The sequence below is a fragment of the Elephas maximus genome, chromosome 7 (assembly GCF_024166365.1).
Source record: "Elephas maximus indicus isolate mEleMax1 chromosome 7, mEleMax1 primary haplotype, whole genome shotgun sequence".
Taxonomy (NCBI): domain Eukaryota; kingdom Metazoa; phylum Chordata; class Mammalia; order Proboscidea; family Elephantidae; genus Elephas; species Elephas maximus.
Window position 1 is genome coordinate 11,317,364 of NC_064825.1, and position 26,876 is coordinate 11,344,239.

The 26,876-nt window shown below is 38.9% G+C and overlaps 1 protein-coding gene across 1 annotated transcript in view; it reads right to left on the bottom strand.

The window, feature by feature from the left end:
- The window catches only part of ATM (ATM serine/threonine kinase), a 150,374-nt gene that overhangs the window by 38,784 nt on the left and 84,714 nt on the right, over positions 1-26,876 (bottom strand). Inside the window, exons 39-45 of the mRNA XM_049889351.1 lie at positions 20,744-20,899; positions 7,719-7,806; positions 5,631-5,719; positions 5,428-5,530; positions 4,723-4,871; positions 3,020-3,124; positions 1,858-1,977 (exon numbers count right to left, since the gene is read on the bottom strand). Coding sequence (XP_049745308.1) covers positions 1,858-1,977; positions 3,020-3,124; positions 4,723-4,871; positions 5,428-5,530; positions 5,631-5,719; positions 7,719-7,806; positions 20,744-20,899 — 810 coding nt within the window. The remainder of the gene's footprint in view (positions 1-1,857; positions 1,978-3,019; positions 3,125-4,722; positions 4,872-5,427; positions 5,531-5,630; positions 5,720-7,718; positions 7,807-20,743; positions 20,900-26,876) is intronic.

Here is a 26,876-nt window from a genome sequence, read left to right on the forward strand (position 1 = left end):
CAAAGGAAAAGTTCCTGGATTTCTGGCAGTAAGAGCTGCCAATGCAATTTTCTAGCCACAAAGTGCCTCAGCAATAGCTTTTCTTCTGTCACATAATTCTGGAAAAAAAAAAAAGACTCCAAAACGTCTCCTTCCTACTTCCAAAGCATACTATAAGATTTATTTTTGCATAAAGGTATGATGTCCTTGAGTAGTTTCTATCTTCTTTCCTTCCTCTTAGGGAGCCCTGATGGCAACAGTGGTTAAGTGCTCGGCAGCTAACTGAAAGGTCGGTGGTTCAAACCCACCAGCCGCTCCACGGGAGAAAGATGTGGCAGTCTGCTTCCATAAAGATTCACGGCTTTGGAAATCCTATGGGGTAGTTTACTCTGTCTCACACGGTCAAAATGAGTCAGAACTGACTGGATGGCGGTGGGTTTTGCTTCCTTCTTCTTATAGTATTAATAGTGACTCAGAATAGCAGGGAAAAAAGGGCCTCTAGTGATCATCAAATATAAACCCCTCATTTCAGAAAAGACCCAAAGAGGTGAAGTGACTTTCTCAAGGCCAAAAAGAACTTAGATTCATAACACCCTGAATAACTGTTGTCATTCATTTTCCTGTATCACTGGATCACTTTCTTCTCACCATTATAACAGGCAATCGTCCCTAAACATCCACTCCAAATTCACTAATATTCACTAAATAAAGACACACTGAATGTTTACTTAACTATCAGTCACCAGCAAAAGACGCTGAGGATACAATAAACAGGAGAATGATCCTCAGTTGTAGGGAGCTTCTGGTTTAGCACATAAAATGACCCAAATACAATGTGTCAAACAGAATGAGATATAATGTGCTATGGCAAAAAACATGAGGAAATGATTTTATCTGGGGTGGAACAGGCAAAAAGGTGCAATCAGGCTGAATTTTAGATTTTTTTTTTTTTTTAACAATGAACATTTCTGAAAATGTTTATTTTAATATGAGTACAGATCACTAATCAACTTTTATTTTGACTGAAGAAGTGAACCTATACACAGTTTTTTTTTTTTAAATTTTTCTTTTTGTACTTTAGATGAAGGTTTACAAACTAGCTTCTCATTAAACACTTAATACACGTATTGTTCTTTGACATTGGTTGCCAACCCCATGACATGTCAACACTCTCCCCCTCTCAACCTTGGGTTCCCCATTACCAGCTTTCCTGTCTCCTCCTGCCTTCTCGTCCTTGCCCCTGGTCTGGTGTGCCCGTTTAGTCTCATTTTGTTTTATGGGCCTGTCTAATCTTTGGCTGAAGGGTGAACCTCAGGAATGACTTTGGTACTGAGCCGTAAGGGTGTCCAGGGGCCATACCCTCGGGGTTTCTCCAGTGTCTGGCAGACCAGTAAGTCTGGCCCTGGTTTTTTTTCTGTTGTTGTAAGCTAAAATTTTGTTCTATGTTTTCCTCCAGCTCTGTCCCTCTATTGTGATCCCTGTCAGAGCAGTCAGTGGTGGTAGCCAGGTACCATCTAGGTGTGCTGGATTCAGTCTGGTGGTGGCTGTGGTACTTGTGGTCCACGGTCCTTTGGACTAATTTTTCCCTTGTGTCTTTGGTTTTCTTCATTCACCCTTGCTCTAGACAGGATGAGACCAGTGTAGTATCTTAGATGACCGCTCGCAAGCTTTTAAGACCCCAGAGACTACTCACCAAAGTAGAATATAGAACATTTTCTTTATAAATTATGTTATGCCAATTGAGCTAGGTGCTCCCTGAGACCACGGTCCCCATAGCCTTTGACCCAGTAGTTTGGTTCCCCTAGTTTTTATTTTTAAGGTCACTGCCGTAACAGAAAAGCTGCACTGTAGGAATACAAAGTTATATGAATCACACACCTTGAGAAAAGCTCCCCAGCGTTTTCCAGCTCTCCAATAGCCTGCAATCTGCTAAGGGTGGGGTAGAGTGAATACACAGACTCAAGGCTGCCCTTACACAGCTCTTCCACTTCTTTCACTCTAGCGGCAGAAAAGACAATGAAAACAAAGAAGAGGCTTTCAGGTAGGTAAAATTTCAAATTTGTTGTTACAGAGTACTCATTATAGGCTTTGCTGTTGATTTAATAGCAAATATTCACAAATGATAGTAGAATGCAGTGGAAACAAAACAGGCCTTGGAATCATACAAACCTAGATCTAAATCCCAGTTCTGCCATTTACTGGCTGTGTAACTTTGAGCACATTACTGGAATTCTCTGAGCCTAAGTTTTTTTCATTTTCAGAGTTATTTTGAAGATTAGAGAATACATATGGGAAGAACCTAACAGTGGCTAGCCATAATAAGCACTTAAATGGTAGGAAGTATTATTTCTACAATAAAATATAGGATTTATTAGGTCAGTAACTATTGTTAAACAAAAAACAGGTCACATTTGATTAACCCTTTAAAATTAAGTATTTCCTTATACATCATCTCACTGGTGCCTCAGAATGAGCCCCTAAGTATTGACTGTTCCAGAAACTAAACCAAACCCGTTGCTGTTGAGTCGATTCCGACTCATAGCAACCCTACAGGACGGAGTAGAACCACCCCATAGAGTTTCCAAGGAGCTCCTGGTGGAACTGAACTGCCGATCCCTTGGTTAGCAGCTGTAGCACTTAACCACTGTGCCACCAGGGTTTCCCAGTATTGACTATTAGCTGCCATTTTATAAATCAGAATGCTTATGGTGGGGTGATGTTAAGAGAAGTAAATGCCATACAACTATCAAATAGAGGAAATAAGATTAAAATTCTCAGGATACTGGCCTAGGAAGAGAATGGAGGAGTGAGGATCTCCAAGACTTTCTTAAGGGTTAATGGTAAAAAACTGACCTAGAATCCCAAAGCGAATTATTTTTGGGGGATGAGGGCATGGAATGACAAGGAAACATCCCAACTAACCACCTCATCCTTACCCCTTCCCCAATGCAAATCCTGACATTAAAATTGTGCATTAAATTTTAAGAAAAGACTTGACATTAGGTGCTAAAATACAATGTACTTTGACTTTTTACAATACCTTGCATATTTAAGACTTTCATAAAATGTGGAAAACTCTCTGTCTCTTAGAGACTGCAGAGCATTGTACAATGATTGGTGATAACTGGTTCCTTCTAGTTCTGTGCTGTGAGATAAGAAAAAAAAAGTATTGAAAAAGAGAGAATCCTAACATACACATGTAAAAATACTTTACCAAAAGATAAAACTCTAAAACTAAAATTAGTATCTCTCCATTATTCAAAAACACATTTCTAGAAATGTTGGTGAGAAATTCATAGAATTTTATAGGTCAGTTGAATTGTGAAAGCAAAAAATAAAGAAATTTCTCCGATATTTTGATCAGTCCTAATTATGGAGCCCCAATGACGTAGTGATTAAAGAACTCGACTGCTAACCGAAAGGTCAGCAGTTTGAAAATACCAGCGGTTCCATGGGAGAAAGATGTGGCAGCCTGCTCTGCAAAGTTTTACAGCCTTAGAAACCCTATAGGGTCACTATGAGTCTGACTCGACTCTGTGGCAGTGTTTTTTTTTTTTTTAATATGGTATATTCTTGTATATTTATTCAATGAACACCTACCATGTACCGGGCACTAAAAATCAGGGTCTAGATTAAGGGGATCCATTAGTGGACAAGCCTATCAAGTCCCCACTCTCATTGAGTTTCTATTCTGGTTTGGGGAAGATGGACAATAAAATGAGAAAAATATCAGATAATGATGATGGACATGCAGAGAATTAAAACAGGGTAAGAAAACATTAGGAATGGGTAGCTGCTTTAGAGTGGGTGATCAGGAAAGGTCTCTCTGAAAAAGTGACATTATTAGCTTGAATGACAAAAAGCCATCCCCACAGTAAGTGGAACAGAAAGCAGAGGATACATCTAAGGCTTTTAGTTAAGACAGCTTGGCCTAATCAAAAAAGCAAGAGAGAAGGCCTGCGTAGCTGAAACATAGCAGTCAAAAGGCAGAATGGCATATGTGATTTACAGAGATAAGTGGGAACCAGAACACAGAGCAAAATGTTTTAAAAATCTCAGAGTATATCTCTGATTTGTAGGAATCTTATAGTTCGAAATTGGAAAGACATTCTGATTAATGAGAATTTTTTTCTACGAAGGTACTTAAACGTACAATTAAATATGATGTAATTTTTTAGCATTTATACCAACAAAAGACTTTACATAAATAGGAAATTCTTTGTTAGACTAGTATTTGGCTTTTCATTCAGAAAACTTGGTGATTTCACATATTTTCTTCCTGTGCCACGGATTTATCATTTTTTTTTAAAGAAATTACTTCATAAATAAAGATAAGCAGTCCTTTGTATACCATCAGCCAATACACAGTCTATCTGACTGACTAAAATATCTGCAGCTGGGAGAAGAAACGGGAATACGTATACTTTTCTTTGATTCTTTCATCAAACAAGCAGTAAGTGAGAGGACTCCCATATAGAAAGTACCTTCTAAATTTCTATTTTCAAAAGTATCTTGGGGGTAGGCGTTGAGTTTCCCTAATAGAGAAAGACAGTGAAATTCATGCCAAGGTGTGTTAACTACTTATTGCCATTTTATTTAAGATTTTAGGCTTATCTGTGCCTTGTGGGATCCATAACAGATAAAAACACAATTCCTGTTACATTCATAGGGCAAGACAAAAAGTTTATTGTTTAGAACTAGGGAAGGAAGGGGTAATGAAACAAATTTCTGATTTCTTCTTACTTGACAGAACTGCACTGGTCCCACTGCATATTCCTCCATGCTGCTTGGTAATGAAGCTCCTGCAGTTCAGCACACCACTCTTTATTTTCATGATCTAATCCTTTTAAATAGGTGGAAAGGATATGGCAGAGTCCCAAATTCTGCAGGGCCTGGGCAGAGGTTTAAAAAAAAAGGTAAGTAATAAAAAATATTAAGAGAATACTCAAGAAACAAAAATTAGCCATCAAACATAAAAAGGTAAAAAAAACCCAGTAGTTTAGAATTTTGCTTAAAATCCCAAAATATTGTTTAGTATGTTCCCCCCTCCAGAAACGTAAACAGAACTCAAAGGTTCTAATACTTGGTGGAGTTGTCACTAAGGAGTATTGGCCAGTGATAGAAATTAGAGTTTCTGGGAACCACTCTAATGCAAACTAGGAGAAACAGATCTTCCAGGCGAAGCACTCAGCACATTGGCACCTGGCACACTGTAAATTAAAAAAAACATCATCTACTGTTAGCTAACAAGATTATCAACAAATCCGTACTAGCTCTTAGGTCGACATCCTGTCCAACTTTCCTGTGTATCCTGCTAAGCCAATGCCTGAAAAACAGGTCACTCCCAGACTGTAGAGTTTATCTAGCTGTGTAAACATTCCAGTGACACTCTGAAACAATCTCCGCATCACACTAATGATGGCTTTACTAACACAGAATAAAACTCACCTGAATTATTCCTGCCTGGCGGGTTGATGAGGTGATTGCTGTCTCGAGGTCATATGTTACTAAGGCTTTTCCCCACATAGCTTCATGTTCATATGTTCTTATTCTAGAAAAAAAGATTAAAAAAAAAAACTTTGAGTTCTACATGCATGTAATTCCTTCACATACAGAATTACTAGACCATTATATAGAAAGATGCAATTTACCTAGTAAGAGGTTGTAACATTTTCCCTCCACCACAGCCATACAGGCTATCCGGCTCTCCTATACTTCTGTAGATTTCTAAAAGAAGATCCTGACGTGGAAATAACAAAAATTGGAGGGGAAAAATTACACTTTATAAACTTTAGCAAACTTGAAATGATAGCATTACCAACATGTAACTCCCAACTCTAAATATTAGTAATAAAAGTAAAAGATAATATTGAAATATATCCAAAAGATTTGGATCGGCAGCAACATAACAGACTGATCCCAGACAACAGAATGATTGTAGCCCACCTGAGGAGAACGGCTCACAATGTCATGAGTTAGATAAGAAATAAATACCAATCTATCAGGTTTTAATCTCATGCAAAACAACCAGTAAAAAAATAAAAACAAAAACCATCCCAGCCACAGTTAAACCTGCAAGTGGGAAAATGAATTTCTGCAAAACCTGACTTTTGAAAACTGAATTTGGTAGGAATAAAGGTCTTTAAGTTTTTGTCTGAAAGAAAACTCAAAATTTTATTATGTTGTAATTAAATGATATTCCTCAGAAAACTGATCAAGCAATTTAACTGTCTTAATGTGCCGGATCTCGGAAATATTTTATACATACAAATTCACAGATACTGGCATCATTCTATAATTGTAATCCAAATGTCTTTCTTTATAAAACTGAAATCAAGCCCTCGGGGTGGGAACACTTAGTACCTAAGCCTAGCACAATGAGTGGTGGAGAAGATCCTCCAAAAACTCAGTAAAGGAGAATGAGACTACAGAAAGCCAAAAATGGAAGGAGAAAAATCAGGAGAGTGGGACCAAAAAGGTGAACAGAACACATTTCAAACAAGGCACGATCTCAGTGTTGTGTTGATCAAACATGAGGAAGAAGACCAATGAAAGGTGAGCACCAGACTTAGCAAGGTGAAGTTTATGGATGGCGACTTTACAGTAGAGCAGAAAGAGAGAAAATGGAGACCGCAAACACAAACAACTCTTTCACAGCTTTGGCTGTGAAGGGAGGGAGGGAAAAGAGAGAGTGATACCCAAAGACAGCACAGCACAGTAGGAAAGAATTTTGTATTTGTGAGAAGGGGGATGTTTTTAATGGGAGAGGTTTGAAAATCTTAGAAGAATGAGGAGAATACAGCCGGGAGGGAGCAGGGCATAATAAAAAATCTAATGTTTCTGAGAAAGACTAGATAAAAACCAAAGCACTGGAAATACTAGCATTAGATACAAGGAGAAACTGCATCTCTACTTTTAACATGAGGGAAGACGGTCAGAATGGGAGCAGAGGCAGGGAGATTTCTGTTTGATAGTGACATGGTATAATTTCCTATCTCATGGTTCCTATTTTCTTCAAGAAGTAGAAGGCAAGATGAAAGCAAAGGCAGAGGAGAGAATGTTCAGAAGTTTAAGCGAAGTGGAGAAGCTAAAATTGTTCTTCTATAGGAAAGAGATGACCAAAGGAATTCAGTAAGAATGCCAGACAGTGGCGTGGGCCATATTTGAGATTATATATTAAGAAATTCTAGCAGAAGTAACCCACCCACAGATGTGACAGACAATAAGCAGATAAACAAATACATAATTATAAATTATAACTACTATAAAAAAATGAACAGGGTGCTATGGCAGGAAATACACAGTATAATCTCAACCTGTGAGATAGGTGGCTTTACTTCCACCTTTTAGATGAAGGAACTCAAGGTTGGAACCAAAACAAACAAACCAACCCACTGCCGTCGAGTCAATTCAGACTCATAGTGACCTTATAAGACAGAGCGCCTGGTGGATTTGAACTGCCAAACTTTTGGTCTGCAGCCATAGCACTTAACCACTACGCCACCAGGGTTTCCCAAGGTTGGAAAGGTTAAGTAATTTGTACAAGGTTATACAACTAAGTGGCAGAGTCAGCACAGAACTCTTGGAGTGGGTTGTCCACTCCAAGGTCTACCTTCAAACCACGCATGCATTTATATATATGACACCCTGTCCAATACGTAACTTCAATTTTAAAATCAAATGACATCTACATAATATTATACAACAGTATCTTAAATAACAAGGCCTCTAATATTTACCTGTAAACTTATTCCAGTTTCTTCTTTACTTTTTTCACTCAAACTAGAAATAGTTGTACTCTGGCTTCCTTCTTCAAATGTAAGACTCCTGTTTGTCAGAAGAGCACCTCTTTTAATTAGAACATACTAGTTAAAGCTTGTGAACATATACACTATAGACTTAGAAAGAAAAAACTAATGAAGGTCACAAAATAAATCATTTATACTTTAAAAACAATATCATTTAGACCTAGGATGGAATAGAAATTTGTGAGTGTTTATTATTTGGATGAGAATTGCATTTTAATAATAATCTATATATGGGAAGGCTGTATGCCAAAACATGCTTATATACAAAGAGACAGGCCTGTACTAAAATATAAAGCTGTCCCCTCTCCTCTCCCCAATTTCTAAATGTTCTGTCAGTGGTTTTATCTGAAGTTCAAACTCATTAATAATCACAGACACACAAATTAAGACCAAAATGAGATACCATTAGATCGGAAAAATTAAGTCTGATAGTATTAAATGTTACGGATGTGGAACAGCAGGATCCACTTATTTCAAGATTATAAAATCACTAAGTGACAAAGTCAGCATTAGAACTCATATTCGTCTGCTTGAAGGCCTAAGATTTAAACTGTGCATTTATAAACATATATTCAGTCCCATAAGTAACGTGAATTCTAAAATAACGGAACAGCTATACATTGTCTATAAAGCAATAATCCAATGTATAAAATAAATAATGAGTCAATTTCAACCTTTCAGATGGTAGCTGAGCACTTAACCATTGCTATAGCAAGGTCCCTTTCTAATATTTATCTGTAAACTTACTCTATGTTCATTACTTTTTTTCCACTCAAACTAGAAATAGCTGTATTTTGGCTCCCTGCTTTAAATGTAGGAAACCGGGGTGAAGCCAAGATGATGGAATAGACAGACACTTCCAGCGAGCCCTCTTTACAAAAGGATCCGAAAAACACAAGTGAAACGAGTGTATTTGTGACAAGCTGGGAGCCCTGAGCTTCAAAGGCAAGCTTAGAAAATGAACTGAGGGGCAGGAGGAGGAAGAGACTGTTCAGAAGAGGAGAGGAGTTACCGGACCTGAATCACGGGGAGCCCGCAGGCACCATTCCTGGAGCAGCGGCAGTGGTGGGCTGGTACTAGCGCGTTTGGCCGCAGTTTCCTCAGGGAGAAGCAGCCAGCCACACAGCCTACTCACACCTCCGGAACCAGAGAAGAATGGCGCTCTCAACAAAAGCGAAGTACTTGTGTATATTTTACCATGCCCCCGCATGCCCAAGCCAGCTTCAGCGGCTGAATTCCCTGGGCCTACAATAGGCCCTGTTGAGCACCTAGAGCCATCCTCCCAGCCTTAGAGAAGGTAAAAACTTGCAACTGGGGGAAAAGATAATTTGCTATCTCCACTAACCAGGCAGCATAGGACAGAAGCAGCTCCTGTCCGGGCACAAACCGTTTGTGGACTTTGAGCACCTTTCCCTTCTGCATGGACCTGCGTGGGCCTATTTCGGGAGAATAGGCCCTTGTTGGCAGACTCCAATCATTTCAGCTGTGCGGTGGAGAGGTGGGTGTTTGATGTTTGACACTGCTTTGCCTATTGAACGAGGTTTTCACCTACCCATATCAGAGACGTAAGGACTGGTAGCTCCACTCAGGTCACCCAGATACCCATGACAAGGGTACAAAGATAACTGGTACCCCCCAGTCCTTACAACCAAAAACTCTGGGTGCCCATGGTCCATCAGGAGAACCCACCCACATGCACGCTCTAGGGAAAAGGGACGTGTTTTCCTCAGAGACACTCGGGGGCCGGTTCTCAGCCCCCTGCCTTGTTCAGAGCGTGACCCCCTGCCGCAAACAGATACCGATACATATCCCAATCATTCCTGCCCCTCTAAGACTGTAGGACAGAGCCTGTACCACACACTTGATGATCAGCTACCTGGACACCTGAGCTGAATTCATACAAGAAAACCGAATGGACTCCTAGACTGATATACCTGATAACAGCTCTAGCCAGCTGGGGACAGGACACCAGAGCTCCAAAGGGGAAAATAATTAAGCTAGCTCACTCAAGTAACCCATAAGGGTATACCAAAACAAAACAAAGCAAGCAGCTACAACACAGTAAGCAAGCATAAACTAACAGAATAACTTATAGATGGCTCGAAGACAACAGTCAATATCAAGTCACACAAAGAAATGGGCCATGATCACCTCAACAGGCTCTCAAAACAAAGAATCCAGGGATCTTCTAGATGAAAGTGCATTCCTGGAATTACCAGATGCAGAATACAAAAGTTTAATATACAGAACCCTTAAAGACATCAGGATGGAAATGAGGCAATATGCAGAACAAACCAAGGAACACACAGATAAAGCAACTCAAGACACTAGAAACATTATTCAGGAACATAATGAAAAGTTTAATAAGCTGGAAAAATCCATAGACAGGCAGCAATCAGAAATTCAAAAGGTTAACAATAAAATTACAGAAGTAGACAATTCAATAGAAAGCCAGAGGAGCAGAACTGGGCAAGTAGAAGCTATAATTACTGAACTCGACGATAAATCACTTGGCACTAATATATTTGAAGAAAAATCAAATAAAAGAATTAAAAAAAAAATGAAGAAACCTTAAGAATCATGTGGGATGTTATCAAGAGAAACAACCTATGAGTGACTGGAGTACCAGAACAGGGAGGGAGAACAGAAAATACAGAGAGAATTGCTGAAGATTTGCTGGCAGAAAAGTTCCCCGATACCGTGAAAGATGAGAAGATATCTATCCAGGATGCTCATTGAACTCCACATAAGGTAGATGTTAAAAGAAAGTCACCAAGACATATTATAATTAAACTTGCCAAAACCAAAGATAAAGAGACAATTATAAGAGCAGCAAGGGATAAATGAAAATTCACCTAAAAAGGAAAGCCAACAAGGATAAGCTCGGACTACTTGGCAGAAATCATGCAGGCAAGAAGGCGATGGGATGACATATTAAAAAAATTGAAGGAAAAAACATTTCCTGCCAAGAATCATATATCCAGCAAAAGTGTCTCTTAAAGATGAAGGTGAAATTAAGACATTTCCAGATAAACACAAGTTTAGGGAATTTGTAAAAACCAAACCAAAACTACAAGAAATATTAAAGGGAGGTCTTTGGTTAGAAAATCAATAATATCAGGTATCAACCCAAGACTGGAACACTGGGCAGAGCAATCAGAAGTCAACCCAGACAGGGAAATAAAAAAAAAAAAAAAAAGCAAGATTATATATAAAAAAAAGCTCAAAACAGGCTAACAGCAATGTTATTATACAAGACAACATTAAAATAACAAAGAGGGACTAAGAAATGTATATATACACCTTCCATATGGAGAGGAAGATACAGGGATACAAAGAAATGAAAGTTAGGTTTAAATTTGAAAAATAGGGGTAAATAATAACGAAACCACAAAGGAGACAAACAATCCTACCCATCAAAATAAAATACAAGGGAAAAATAGAGACTCAGCAGAAACAAAATCAACAACAACAAATATGAGGAAAGGACACTATATAACCTACTCAGCACATAAAATGAAGTGGGAAAAAGAAACTGTCAACAACACACAAAAAAGGACAGCAAAATGAAAGCACTTAATTCATACCTATCCATAATTACACTGAATGTGAATGGACCTAACACACCAATGAAGGGATAGAGAGTGGCAGAATGGATTAAAAAACAAGATCCGTCTATATGCTGCCTACAAGAGACACACCTTAGACACAGAGACACAAATAAACAACAATTTAAAGGATGGGAAAAAATATATCAAACAACAATCAAAAAAGAGCAGGAGTGACAATATTAATTTCTGACAAAATAGACTTTAAAGTTAAATCCATCAGAAAGGGTAAGGAAGGACACTATATAATGATTAAAGGGACAATATACCAAGAAGATATAACCATATTAAATATTTATGCACCCAATCACAGGGCTGCAAAATACATAAAACAAACTCTATCAGCGTTGAAAAGTGAGATAGACAGCTCCACAATAATAGTAGGAGACTTCAACATGCCACTTCCGGTGAACGACAGGACATCCACCAAGAAGCTCAAGAAAGACATGGAATATCTAAATGCCACAATCAAACAACTTGACCTCGTAGACATACAAAGAACACTCCACCCAACAGCAAAAGAAGAGATTGAAAAGGTAATCAAACTCCCAGAAAAAAAAGCCCTGGTCCGGACGGCTTCACTGCAGAGTTCTACCAAACTTTCAGAGAAGAGTTAACACCACTACTACTAAAGGTATTTCAGAGCACAGAAAAGGACAGAATACTACCAAACTCATTCTATGAAGCGACCGTATCCCTGATACCAAAACCAAGTAAAGACACCACAAAAAAAGAAAATTATAAACTTATACACCTCAAGAACGTAGAAGCAAAAATCCTCAACAAAATTCTAGCCAAGAGAATTCAACAACATATCAAAAAAATATTTCACCATGACCAAGTGGGATTCATACCAGGTATGCAGGGATGGTTCAACATTAGAAAAACAATTAATGTAATCCACCACATAAATAAAACAAAAGACGAGAATCACAGGATTTTATCAATTGATGCAGAAAAGGCATTTGACAAAGTCCAACACCCATTCATGATAAAAACTCTCAGCAAAATAGGAATAGAAGGAAAATTCCTCAGCATAATAAAGGGCATTTATACAAAGCCAACAGCAGCCAACATCACTCTAAATGGAGAGAGCCTGAAAGCATTCCCACTGAGATCAGGAACCAGACAGGGATGCCCTTTATCACTGTTCTCACTCAACATTGTGCTGGAGGTCCTAGCCAGAGCACTGAGGCTAGATAAATAAATAAAGGCCATCCAGATTTGGCAAGGACGAAGTAAAAGTATCTCTGTCTGCAGATGATGTGATTTTATACACAGAAAACCCTAAGGAATCCTCCAGAAAACTACTGAAACTAATACAAGAGTTCAGCAGAGTATCGGGATACAAGATAAACATACAAAAATCAGTTGGATTCCTTTACACCAACAAAAAGAACATTGAAGAAGAAATCATCAAATCAATGTCATTTACAGTAGCCCCCAAGAAGACAAAATACTTAGGAATAAATCTCACAAGAGATGTAAAAGACTTACATGAAGAAAACTACAGTACACTTCTGAAAGAAACCAAGAGACTTACCTAAGTGGAAAAACATACCTTGCTCATGGATAGGAAGACTTCACATTATAAAAATATCTATTCTGCCAAAAGCAAACTATACATTTACCGCAATCCTGATCCATATCCCAATGACACTCTTTTATGAGATGGAGAAACAACTCACCAACTTCATGTGGAAGGGAAAGAGGCCCCAGATAAATAAGGCATTACTGAAAAAGAAGAACAAAGTGGGAAGCCTTACTTTACCTCATTTTAGAACCTATTATACTGCCACAGTAGTCAAAACAGCCTGGTACTGGTACAACAACAGATACATAGACCAATGGAACAGAAATGAGAATCCAGACATAAATCCATCCACATATAAGCAGTTGATATTTCACGAGGCCCCAAAACAGTTAAATGGGGAAAAGATAGTCTTTTTAACAAATGGTGCTGGCATCACTGGATATCCATCTGCAAAAAAATGAAACAAGACCCATACCTCACTCCATGCACAAAAACTAACTCAAAATGGATCAAAGACCTAAATATAAAATCTAAAATGATAAAGATCATGGAAGAAAAAATAGGTACAACGTTAGGAGCCCTACTACATAGCATAAAGAGGATACAAAACATTATTAAGAATGCAGAAGAAAAACTAGATAACTGGGAGCTCCTAAAAATCAAACACCTATGCTCATCCAAAGACCTCACCAAGAGAGTAAAAAGACCTATAGACCGGGAAAAAGTTTTTAGCTATGACATTTCCGATCAGCACCTGATCTCTAAAATCTACATGATACTGCAAAAACTCAACTGCAAAAAGACAAATAACCCAATTAAAAAATGGGCAAAAGATATGAATAGACACTTCACTGAAGAAGACATTCAGGTAGCTAACAGATGCATGAGGAAATGTTCATGATCATTAGCCACTGGAAAAATGCATATCATAACTACAATGAGATTTCATCTCACTCCAACAAGGCTGGCATTAATCCAAAAATCTCAAAATAGTAAATGTTGGAGAGGCTGTGGAGAGACTGGAACACTTATGCACTGCTGGTGGCAATGTAAAATGGTACAACCACTTTGGAAATCGATTTGGCGCTTCCTTAGAAAGTTAGAAATAGAACTACCATACGATCCAGCAATCCCACTCCTCGGAGTATAACCTAGAGAAATAAGAGCCTTTACACAAACAGATTTAGGCACACCCATGTTTACTGCAGTACTGTTTACAATAGCAAAAAGATGGAAGCAACCAAGGTGCCCATCAACAGATGAATGGATAGATTATGGTATATTCACACAATGGAATACTACACATAGATAAACCACAGTCAGGAATCTGTGAAACATTTCATAACATGGAGGAACCTGGAAGGCATTATGCTGAGTGAAATCAGTCAGTTGCCAAAGGACAAATAGTGCATAAGACCACTATTATAAGAACTTGAGAAATAGTTTAAACTGAGAAGAAGACATTCTTTTGTGGTTATGAGAGGGGGGAGGGGGAGGGAGGGTGGGGGAGGGGTATTCAATAAGTAGATAGTAGATAAGAACTACTTTACGTGAAGGGAAAGACAACACACAATACACACAACTGACAAAACGAAAAGCCAAGAAGTTTCCTGAATAAACTGCTTCGAAAGCGAGCATAGCAGGGGCAGGGGTTTGGGAACCACAGTTTCAAGAGACATCTAAGTCAATTGGCATAATAAAATCTATTAAGAAAACATTCTGCATCCCACTTTGAAGAGTGGCATCTGGGGTCTTAAATGCTAGCAAGCAGCCAGCTAAGATGCATCAATTGGTCTGAACCCACCTGGATCAAAGGAGAATGAAGAACACCAAGCGCACAAGGTAATTAGGAGCCCAAGAGACAGTAAGGGCCACATGAATCAGAGACTACATCAGTTCGAGATAAGAAGAACTAGATGATGCCCAGCTACAAGCGATGACTGCCCTGACAGGGAAAACAAAAGAGAACCCCTGAGGGATCAGGAGGGCAGTGGGATGCAGACCCCAAATTCTCATGAAAAGACCAGACTTAATGGTCTGACTGAGACTAGAAGGACCCCGGTGGTCGTGGCCCCCAGACCTTCTGTTGGCCCAGGATAGGAACCATTCCTGAAGCCAACTCTTCAGACATGGATTGGACTGGACAGTGGGTTGGAAAAGGATGCTGGTGAGGAGTGACCTTCTTGGATCAGGTAGACACTTGAGACTAAGTTGGCATCTCCTGCCTGGAGGGAAGATGAGAGGGTTGAGGGGGTTAAGGTGGCGAAATGGACATGAAAAGAGAGAGTGGAGGGAGAGAGTGGGCTGTCTCATTAGGCGGAGAGTAATTGGGAGTATGAAGCAAGGTGTACATAAGTTTTTGTGTGAGAGACTGACTTGATTTGTGAACTTTCACTTAAAGCACAATAAAAATTATAAAGGAAAAAAAAAAAAAGGTAGGAAACCCTGGTGGTATAGTGGGTAAGTGCTACGGCTGTTAACCAAAAGGCGAGCAGTTCAAATCTACCAGACACTCCTTGGAAACTCCATGGGGCAGCTCTACTCTGTCCTATAGGGTCACTATGAGTCGGAATCGAATCGACGGCAACGGGTTACAGGGGTCTTTAAATGTAAGGCTTCCTAGTGATGTGCTTCCTTACCAATCACATTTCTGAGAAGTATGCAAATTGGTGTAACCACTTTAAAAAACAAGTTTGGGGATTCTACCAAACATTCAGAGAAGAGTTGACACCAATTCTATTCAATCTCATCAAAAACATAAAAGAGGAAGGAATAGTACTGAACTCTTTGTATGAGGCAAGCATAACCCTGATATCTAAACCAAGCAAAGACATCACCAAAAAAGAAAATTACAGATCCATATCCCTCATGAACATAGACACAAAAATTTTCAACAAAATTCTAGCCAACAGAATTCAGTAACATATAAAAAAAAAAAACAAACACCATGATCAAGCAGCCAACAAACATATGAAAAGATGCTCACAAATATTAGCCATTATAGAGATTGCAAATCAAAACCACAATGAGGTACCATCTCACCCCGGGTAAAATGGCGTTGATTAAAAAAAAAAAAAGAAGTGGCATGAATGTGGGTGAGGTAAGCACAGCTGGACCAAAACAAATGATGTCCCTAAGATAAGTTCAAGACAAAAGTATGCTTGTACTAAAGATATCGACATATATAATTTGGCAACAACACCAACAATGACTTAAAAAACGAGTGTGTGTTTACATATGAATGTGTATAGGCATATAGATATATGGGTAGGTACAGGTGTATAAATAAGTGCACAGATAGAAGTATCTATATGTACATACAAGCACAGCTATGTGTCTGCAGGCACATATATCCATAGAAGACAGAACTATAGATACTTCTCAGACATAATCAAATACCTTGAAAGACTGGTTTTCTAGGTTTGAGGGCTTCAAATCTTAGTCTCATGGGTCAACTCAGTCAACAGGCATAATATAGTTCACAAAGTTCATGTTCTGCATCCTAGTGAAGTGAGAGGCATCTGGGGTCTTGAAAGCTTGAGAGCGGCCATCTAAGAAACAACCATTGGTCTCTATTTGTCAGGAGCAAAAGAGTAAGAAGGTAACCAAAAACTACAGAGAAGAAGCATAAGACTGATGGCCTACACAAGCCACAACTCAACTACCCTGAAACCAGAAGAACTAGACAGTACTCCACTACCACCACTGGCTGATCTGACTGGGCCACAATAAACAACCTTGTTTAGAGTGGGAGAAAAATATAGAACAAAACTCAAATTCTTAAAAATGGCCGGATTAAGTGATCCACTGAGACCAGAGGACTCCCTAACGGTATTGCTCTGAGATGCTCTTCAAACCTTGAACCAGAACTACAATGCGGTCCCCTATTAGCAGAAAAGCAGGGTGACACACAAAATAAAGGATATTTACCCATTAGACTGGTAATCTACTAAAAAAATTAGCTGTATAAGCCCAAAAGGTCAACATTTAATCCAAACCAAAGATGAGAAAATAAGGGGGCAGAAAATCTAGAGTACTGGAAATGGAACAACCAGAACACAACTAATGAGAATGCTGACACAATGCAAAAAATGTTATTAATGTTACCGATCAATTTGTATACAAACTCTCAGAGGGGAACCTAACTTGCTGTGTAAACTTTCACCAAAAATGCAATATTATCTAAAATACAAAAATAAAAACAATCTGGCAGTATCTTTATAAGGCAGAACATCTGCATAGCCTGCAACCAAGTAATTCTCCTCTCAGGTATGTACCCTTGGTAGGAGAATGGGTAAACACAGGGCACATTCTCCCAATGGTACAGTACATGGCAATGATGAGTGTACTGCGGCCACACACAACACACATCAATCTTACCAAAAGATCCAGTGAAAAAACAAGTTGCAGAAAATTACACATATAATTTGTTACAAAGGTCAAAAAGAGGGAAAACTGTATTTACAGTGTAGTTGTATCAACCAAAGAAAAGATAAACATAAAACTTAAAATAACATTTACCTCTTGGAGGGGGACAAGAAGATGGGACAGAGGAATCCACTGACCTAATGGTACTGACAACATTCGATTTTGCTTTATAAATCTTATATATAGATATTACATATATTTTTCTAATTGGCAAGTCATGCAGGAAAAAAGTTTGTTTTTATACTAAGGAGACAATAGATTAAATGGTAACTCTGGTGAAGGGGAAGCCAGCACAGCCTGATGAAGGCAAGGTCATGGAAGCTCCACAGGCACATCCAAACTCCCTGAGGGACCAAAATACTGGGCTGAGGGCTGTGAGGACCATGGTCTCGGGGAACATCTAGCTCAACTGGCATAACATAGTTTATAAAGGAAACGTTCTAATTCTACTTTGGTGAGTAGTGTCTGGGGTCTTAAAAGATTATGAGTGGCCATCTCAGATATCCACTGGTCTCACCTTGTTTGGAGCAAGGGAGAATGAAGAAAACCAAAGGCACAAGGGAAAGGTTAGTCCAAAGGACTAATGGACCACAAGTACTACAGCCTCCACTGAGTCCAGCACAACTAGATGGTGCCTGGCTACTACCACCGACTGCTCTGACAGGGATCACAATAGGGTCCTGGACAGAGCTGAAGAAAAACGTAAAACAAAATTCTAACTCAAAAAAAAAAAAAAAAAGACCAGATTTACTGGCTTGACAGAGACTGGGGAAACCCTGGGAGTATGGCTGCTGGAGGCCCTTTTAACTCAGTACTGAAGTCACTCCTGAGGTTCACCTTTCAGCCAAATATTAGACAGGACCATAAAACAAAACAAGAGTAAATGGGCACATCAGCCCAGGAGCAAGGACGAGAAGGCAGGAGGGGACGGGAAAGCTGGTAATGGGGAACCCAAGGTCAAGAAGGGTAGAGTGTTGACGTATCATGGGGCTGGCAACCAATGTCATAAAATAATATGTATACTAACTGTTTAATGAGAAACGAGTTTGCTCTGTAAACCTTCATCGAAAGTACAATAAAAAAAAACTGACATAAAACTAAAAAAAAAGGTTCATTTTTAGAGAAGAAATTTGGAATGTGGGGAAGGCATTAGTATTAGTGCGCTATGACTTTGTAAGCTTAAGACTGTAGTTTATTCAAGTAACAAATATTTATTGAGTGCCAGGACTTTGGTCAGGCATTGCTTTAAGTATGAGGAATGTTACGTGACTGAGGTTGTGAACTAGCACCTGTTGTTTAAATCCTGGTTAGAGTTTTGACTTTACTTCTTTCTAAAAAATTATACTTAATAACTTTCATTAAAAAATCTCATACTTTCTTGGGAACAAGTTAACAAAAAAAACTTTTTATGTATTCTTGAGCTACCTAATATGAGGCATTTTGCTATTAAATAACTACAATAGGAAACTGAGGAGAACAATTCATTTCCTTGACCTAACAGTGTTTGTAAACTATGGATCTATGTATTTACTTACAAATATACTTTTCCTGATCAGTATAGATTTACAAAGCCTCAGCTCATCTAACTGAGCCACTGAAAAAAAACTAGCATTTCCTAACCTCTATAAACCCATCTCCCTGTTTGCCCTCCTTTTCCCATTAAGCACCTGAAAGGAAAAAAAAAAAATCAAAATTAACTCTAAACACAAGCGGCAAGCCCAATTTGTCAATTCCTCCCTAAGTTAACCAAAATGAAATCTAAGCACACATGTTGTAAAACAAGCACGTTTTATATTCTATATAAACATTTACCTTTAAACTAAAAGTATTTTTAATTATACTCATAGCACAGTTTAGTTATTCACTCTGATTTGAAAGAAATATTATTCTGTAGAACAAGATAGGGAGTCCCTGGGTGGTGTAAACGAGTAAGAGCTCAACTACTAGCAGGAAGGTTGGTGGTTCAAGCCCACCCAGAGGTGCCTAGGAAGACAGGCCTGTCGATTTATTTCTGAAAGGTCACAGCCTTGAAAACCCCATGGAGCAGTTCTACTCCACACACATGGCACTGCTGTGAGTCAGAATCGACTCAACCAACACCACAACCAAGATACTGAAGCACGTTTACATTATCCTTACTACTACCAAGTATAGGCTAGGACTCAAATTTATAAGACTCTATGAATAAGAAATAAACGATTTTGTTTTCTTAAGAAATCAACAGTGATCAAGAACACATCAATTGCGTATTGCAGATAGCATGTACATGTTGTAGGTGTGTAACATGCTTCCAATTGAAAAGTAGAAATTAAACAGCAAACCAGAGAGTTTAGAAATCTGCCCAAGTCTACTAAATTATGTTTTGACAAGGTTCTGAACTCTAATTTTTGGTTTTCCACATTCTAAAAAATCATACTGCTTTAGGCTAATGATAATATAATATACATCTTTGCTATTTCTTTTTCTTAGTAAGGATGATTCTGTGGCCAGAGGGAAAGTGAAGCTAACTGTAAATATAAACACCAGGCTATTTAAAATTAACAAAGATCTGAGAAGGCCAGATGAGATAGTAAAGTGGGTGTTTTTTAACTTGTAATCTGCTTGGCTGCTTTTTTTCTTTGAACCAGGCCTGTATTTATTAGATTCTTACGAGAGTTCTAACTCAGTCAGAGGAAAAGCAAATTTAAAGTTGTTGAAATACTTAACCACTGTGAAATACTTAACCCTGGTGGCACAGTGGTTAAGTGCTTGGCTGCTAACTGAAAGGCTGGCAGTTTAAACCCACCAGCCGCTCTGCAGGACAAAGATGTGGCAGTCTGCTTCGGTAAAGATTACAGCCTTCAAAACCCTATGCGGCAGTTCTACTTTGTCCCATAGGGTTGCTATGAGTTAGAACTGACTTGACTACAACGGGTAGAAATACAGATAGTAGCAAAGTAATGAGACTGATTTAGTCACGCAAACAAATTAGTGGCACTGCTTAACAGTCAACAAGTAAAATGGATCTTGGATAAATTGAGAGGTTAGTGGTAAACCTATTTGACTGAAATCAGGGAATCATTCAACCATTTGAAAAATATTTAGTGATTACTTATATTAAGTTCCCCATGCTATCCACTTTGGGAAATACAGAGAAATAAGTGCAGTCTATGTCCACCAGGAACTTGCTGTCCGTAAAACTTTTACAGTTCGTAAGTATTAACCACCCTTATTATTTCAGAGCAGATTTATTATTCCTTTTTTTAAATTATCATTTTACTTTAAAAAAAAAAAACTATCTAAAAATGTATTTTAAATTGGGGTAGGAGAAAGCAAGTCCAATATATACGCTGATTGAAACAATGCTAACATCAATTTTAAAAACCCAAAATTCTGAATCCCATTACCTTTTCTCTTGATCATCCATGTTTTTCCGATCTGCATAGATTTCTACATAGAGCAATGCTGTAAAGTGAGCAGCACAGGACTGAGCGACCTTGGCAACCTCTAGATAGTTCAAATCCAGCCAGAAAGCATCATCAAAAACTGTTCCTGAGCAAGGTCTAAAAGAAAAATTAAACAACGTCATGTTCATTTCTTTAACTTCACTATCTAAAGAAAAGCACATTGACTGCTATGTAAACAAACAAAAGAACATTCAAACAAGTGAAAACCCTTTCTCTAAAATACAGATACATCGGATGGTCTTTATTCATTGACTTCATATTTGTGAATTTACCTACTCACTAAAATTTATTTGTTACTACGAAATCCATACTCACGGCACTTTTGTGTCATTTCCTGATGTGCGAGGAGCAGTGGAAAATTACCCGATGCACATGTTCCCCTCTGAGATAGAATAAGGTGACACTCTGCCTTCTTGTTTCAGCTCTCATACCGTAAACAAGTGTCCTTTGCACAATCTATTTAGTGGCATATTTTTCACATTTTAGTGCTTTTTGTTGGTGATTTCACTGTTTAAAGTGGCCCCCAAGCATGATACAAGGAGCCCTAGTAGTGTAATGGTTAAGCGTTCAGTTGCTAACTGAAAGGTTGGTGGTTCACTCCACAGGAGAAAAAACCTGGTCATCTGCTCTCGTAAAGACTGCAGCCTAGGAGATACTATAGGGTCTCTATGACTCAGAATCAACTCGAGGGCACACAATAGCAAGGACAGTGCTAAAGTGCTGTCTCAGCCTAGGAAATACTATAGGGTCTCTATGGCTCAGGATCAACTCGAGGGCACACAATAGCAAGGACAGTGCTGAAGTGCTGTCTCGGCCTAGGAAACACTATAGGGTTTCTATGACTCAGGATCAACTCGATGGCACACAATAGCAAGGACAGTGCTGAAGTATTGTCTCAGCCTAGGAAACACTATAGGGTCTCTATGACTCAGGATCAACTCGATGGCACACAATAGCAAGGACAGTGCTGAAGTGCTGTCTCGGCCTAGGAAACACTATAGGGTCTCTGTGACTCAGGATCAACTCGATGGCACACAATAGCAAGGATAGTGCTGAAGTGCTGTCTGATGTACGCAAGCACAAGAATGCTGTGATGTGCTTTACGGAGAAAATACACATGCGATAAAGGTATCCTTCAGGCATGAATTGACTGTTGTTGACAATGAGTTTAATGTTAACGAATCAAAAATATACATGAAATAAGGTGTCATTAAAACAAAAACACACATAAAACAAGGTTATGTATTGATTAGTTGATGCAACTGTTGTGACCAGAAGCTCACAGGACCCTAACCCTGTGTTTCCCCTAGGATCAATATCTCAGTACTCCCTAATTCAGTGTGTACAGTAACATTACAGAACGTACTTCCACAAATAAAGAGAATTAATTGTATAAACATTCTAAGATAATATAGCTGAATAATCCTATTTCTCAATCTTTTTGGGTCACAAACTCCTCAGAGAATCTGAAGATGATGGACCATCATCTCGTAGAAATTTGAGGTCCATACCTGCACTCCACCAAGTAATCTAGGTTTTACAGAACAGCTAAAAACATGCACACAAAACAAAAACACACATAAAAATTGTCGATATAATTAAAATATTTAAGTTCTTCTAAGAAACAAATATGTATCTTTCCTATTGCAGCTCATTTTCTCCTTAGTTTAATGCCTATGTTGGCATTAAACTAGGGGGAAGGGTTGGTAAACAAACGTAGAAGGCATGCAATATTTGCGTAAAAATATGGTACAGATGTAGTGTATAGACACTACATAAGTGTTGTGTATACACACAAGTGTACCTGTAGGTGTAGTACATACAGGTGTAGTGTACGCAGAACTGTATATGCACAGAAGAAGAAGGGACCACAGATAACATCTTTTTTAAATGAACACTACAGAGACGTAGCAAAGTAGTGGTTAAGAACGCTGGTTTTGGAGTAGGATACACTTAGGTTCAATCCCAGCTGTGCAATTCAACTTTTCTAAGCCTCCGTTTCCTCATCTTAAAAAAATAGGGATATCATATATCACAGAGAATAGCTGCAATGATTAAATAGTGCTTGTATAGCCGATGAGAAAGTACCTACCACACGTCATTGTTGTTAGGTGCGGTCGAGTAGGTTCTGACTCATAGCGACCCTATGCACAACAGAAGGGAACACTGCCTGTTCCTGCGCCATCCTCACAATCATTGTTATGCTTGAGATCATTGTTGCAGCCACTGTGTCAATCCACCTCATTAAGGGTCTTCCTCTTTTCCACTGACCCTGTACTCTGCCAAGCATGATGTCCTTTTCCAGAGATTGATCCCTCCTGACAATATATCCAAAGTATGTAAGACACAGTCTCGAAATCCTTGCCTCTAAGGAACATTCTGGCTATACTTCTTCTAAGACAGATTTCTTCACTCTTTTGGCAGTCCATGGTATATTCGATATTCTTCACCAGCACCACAATTCAAAGGCATCAATTCTCATTCGGTCTTCCTTATTCATTGTCCAGCTTTCACATGCATATGATGTGATTGAAAATACCATGGCTTGGGTCAGGCGCACCTTAGTCTTCAGGGTGACATCTTTGCTCTTCAACATTTTGAAGAGGTCCTTTGCAGCAGATTTGCCCAATGCAATGCATCTTTTGATTTCTTGACTGCTGCTTCCATGGCTGTTGATTGTGGATCCAAGTAAAATGAAATCCTTGACAACTTCAATCTTTTCTCTGTTTATCATGATGTCACTCATTGGTCCAGTTGTGAGGATTTTTGTTTTCTTTATGTTGAGGTGCAATCCATACTGAAGGCTGTGGTCTTTGATCTTCATTAGTAAGGGCTTCAAGCCCTCTTCACTTTCAGCAAGAAAGGCTGTGTCATCTGGATAAAGCAGGTTGTTAATGAATCTTCCTCCAATCCTGATGCCCGTTCTTCTTCGCACAGTCCAGCTTCTCGTATTATTTGCTCAGCATACACATTGAATAGATATGGTGAAAGAATATAACTCTGATGCACACCTTTCCTGACTTTAAACCAATCAGTAACCCCTTGTTCTGTCCGAACAACTGCCTCTTGATCTATGTAAAGGTTCCTCATCAGCACAATTAAGTTTTCTGGAATTGCCATTCTTTGCAATGTTATCCATAATTTGTTATGATCCGCACAGTCGAATGCCTTTGCATAGTCAATAAAACACAGGTAAACTTCCTTCTGGTATTCTCTGCTTTCAGCCAGGATCCATCTGACATCAGCAATGATATCCCTGGTTCCACGTCTTCTGAAACCGGCCTGAATTTCTGGCAGTTCCCTGTCAACATACTGCTGCAGCCATTTTTGAATCATCTTCAGCAAAATTTTGCTTGCATGTGATATTAATGATAGTGTTCTATAATTTCCATACTCGGTTGGATCACCTTTCTTGGGAATAGGCATAAATACGGATCTCTTCCAGTCTGTTGGCCAGGAAGCTGTCTTCCATATTTCTTGCCATAGACGAGTGAGCACCTCCAGCGCTGCATCTGTTTGTTGAAACAGCTCAATTGATATTCCATCAATTCCTGGAGCCTTGTTTTTCGCCAATGCCTTCAGAGCAACTTGGATTTCTTCCTTCGGGACCATCGGTTCCTGATCATATGCCACCTCTTGAAATGGTTAAACATCGACTAATTCTTTTTGGTATAATGACTCTGTGTATTCCTTCCACCTTCTTTTGATGCTTCCTGTGTCGTTTAATATTTTCCTCATGGAATCCTTCACTATTGCAACTCGAGGCTTGACATTTTTCTTCAGTTCTTTCAGCTTGAGAAACGCCGAGCATGTTCTTCCCTTTTGGTTTTCCATCTCCAGCTCATTGCATGTGTCATTATAATACTTTGTCTTCTTGAGATGCCCCTTTGAAATCTTCTGTTCGGTTTTTACTTCATCAATTCTTCCTTTTGCTTAAGCTGCTTGACGCTCAAGACCAAGTTTCAGAGTCTCCTCTGACATCCATCTTGGTCTGTTCTTTCTTTCCTGTCTTTTCAGTGACCTCTTGCTTTCTTCATGTATGATGTCCTTGATGTCATTCCACAACTCGTCTGGTCTTCAGTCACTAGTGTTCAATGTGTCTAATCTATTCTTCAGATGGTCTCTAAATTCAGGTGGGATATACTCAAGGTCATATTTTGGCTCTCGTGGACTTGCTCTAATTTCCTTCAGTTTCAGCTTGAACTTGCATATGGGCAATTGATGGTCCGTCCCACAGTCGGCCCCTGGCCTTGTTCTGACTGATGATATTGAACTTTTCCATCGTCTCTTTCCACTGATGTAGCCAATTTGATTTCTGTGTGTTCCATCTGGCAAGGTCCATGTGTATATTTGCCGTTTGTGTTGGTGAAAGAAGATACTTGCAATGAAGAAGTCGTTGGTCTTGCAAAACTCTATCATTCGATCTCCGGCATTGTTTCTATCACCATGGCCATATTTTCCAACTACTGATCCTTCTTCTTTGCTTCCAACTTTTGCATTCAGTCGCCAGTAATTATCAATGCATCTTGATTGCATGTTTGATCAATTTCAGACTGCAGCAGCTGATAAAAATCTTCTATTTCTTCAACTTTGGCCCTAGCGGTTGGTGCGTAAATTTGATTAATAGTCGTATTAACTGGTCTTCCTCGTAGGCGTATGGATATTATCCTATCACTGACAGCGCTGTACTTCAGGATATATCTTGAAACATTCTTTTTGACAATGAATGCAACACCATTCCTCTTTAAGTTGTCATTCCCAGCATAGTAGGCTATATGATTGTCCAATTCAAAATAGCCAATACTGGTCCCTTTCAGCTCACTAATGCCTAGGATAGCAATGTTTATGCGTTCCATTTCATTTTTGACAATTTCCAATTTTCCCAGATTCATACTTCGTACATTCCACGTTCCGATTATTAATGGATGTTTGCAGCTGTTTCTTCTCATTTTGTGTCGTGCCACATCAGCAAACGAAGATCCCGAAAGCTTTACTTCATCCAAGTCATTAACGTCTACTCTATTTTGAGGAGGCAGCTCTTCTCCAGTCATCTTTTGAGTGCCTTCCAACCTCGGGGGCTCATCTTCCAGCACTATATCAGACAATGTTCCGCTGCTATTCATAAGGTTTTCACTGGCTGATGCTTTTCAGAAGTACACTGCTGGGTCCTTCTTCCTAGTCTGTCTTAGTTTGGAAGCTCAGCTGAAACCTGTCCTCCATGGGTGACCCTGCTGGTATCTGAATACTGGTGGCATAGCTTCCAGCATCACAGCAACACACAAGCCCCCACAGTACGACAAACTGACAGACACGTGGGGGACCTACCACATAGCAAGCGCTTAATTGTAGCTATTATTTCTGAAGATCCTTAAGTTTAGAGAATTCGAATAACTTGCCCAGGGAAAGGAATGTCAGGCACATTATATACCTTATCTCTTTGAACTACCATAGCCCCCTTTATGGTAAACATTATCTTCATTTTAAAGATTATAAGAATGAGATTCAAAGACAGTAAGTAACTTGTCCAGATCACAAAGCTTCTAAGCTCAGACTTGGACCTGAACCCAGTTCCTTATCCTTTTCTCAATGTCTCATTCAGATTTTCTCAAGGAATCTTAAGGTCTTATTTAAAATTAAAAATGAATATTAAGAATGTGTATATTTTCCAAATTCTGCTAATGTCAACACTGTTCTATCCCAATGATAAATTTGAAATGAATGACTTAGGAGTGAAACTACCTCCTAACACCAAGAAAAGGGATTCTTCTGCCTATAGTTAAAGCTTCTTATGGGCTTTCTCAGAATAGGATCTGTAGAATACAATAAGGTAAATCAGTAACTTTCTAACTAGAAACAAAGACACTCAGAGGCATGAGGGGGGTACAGAGGAAATAATTTTTTAAAAATATAAATGCATTTAACTTAAAATGCACAAAGAGGTTGCAAGATTTGGCAAAGATAACCGTGTTACTGGTACAGCAGAGACTACAAGTCAGGATTTCTGACACTGATTTAACAAAACTGTTATCCTGAAATGGGATTATTAAAAGGAGATAAAATCATCACACAAACT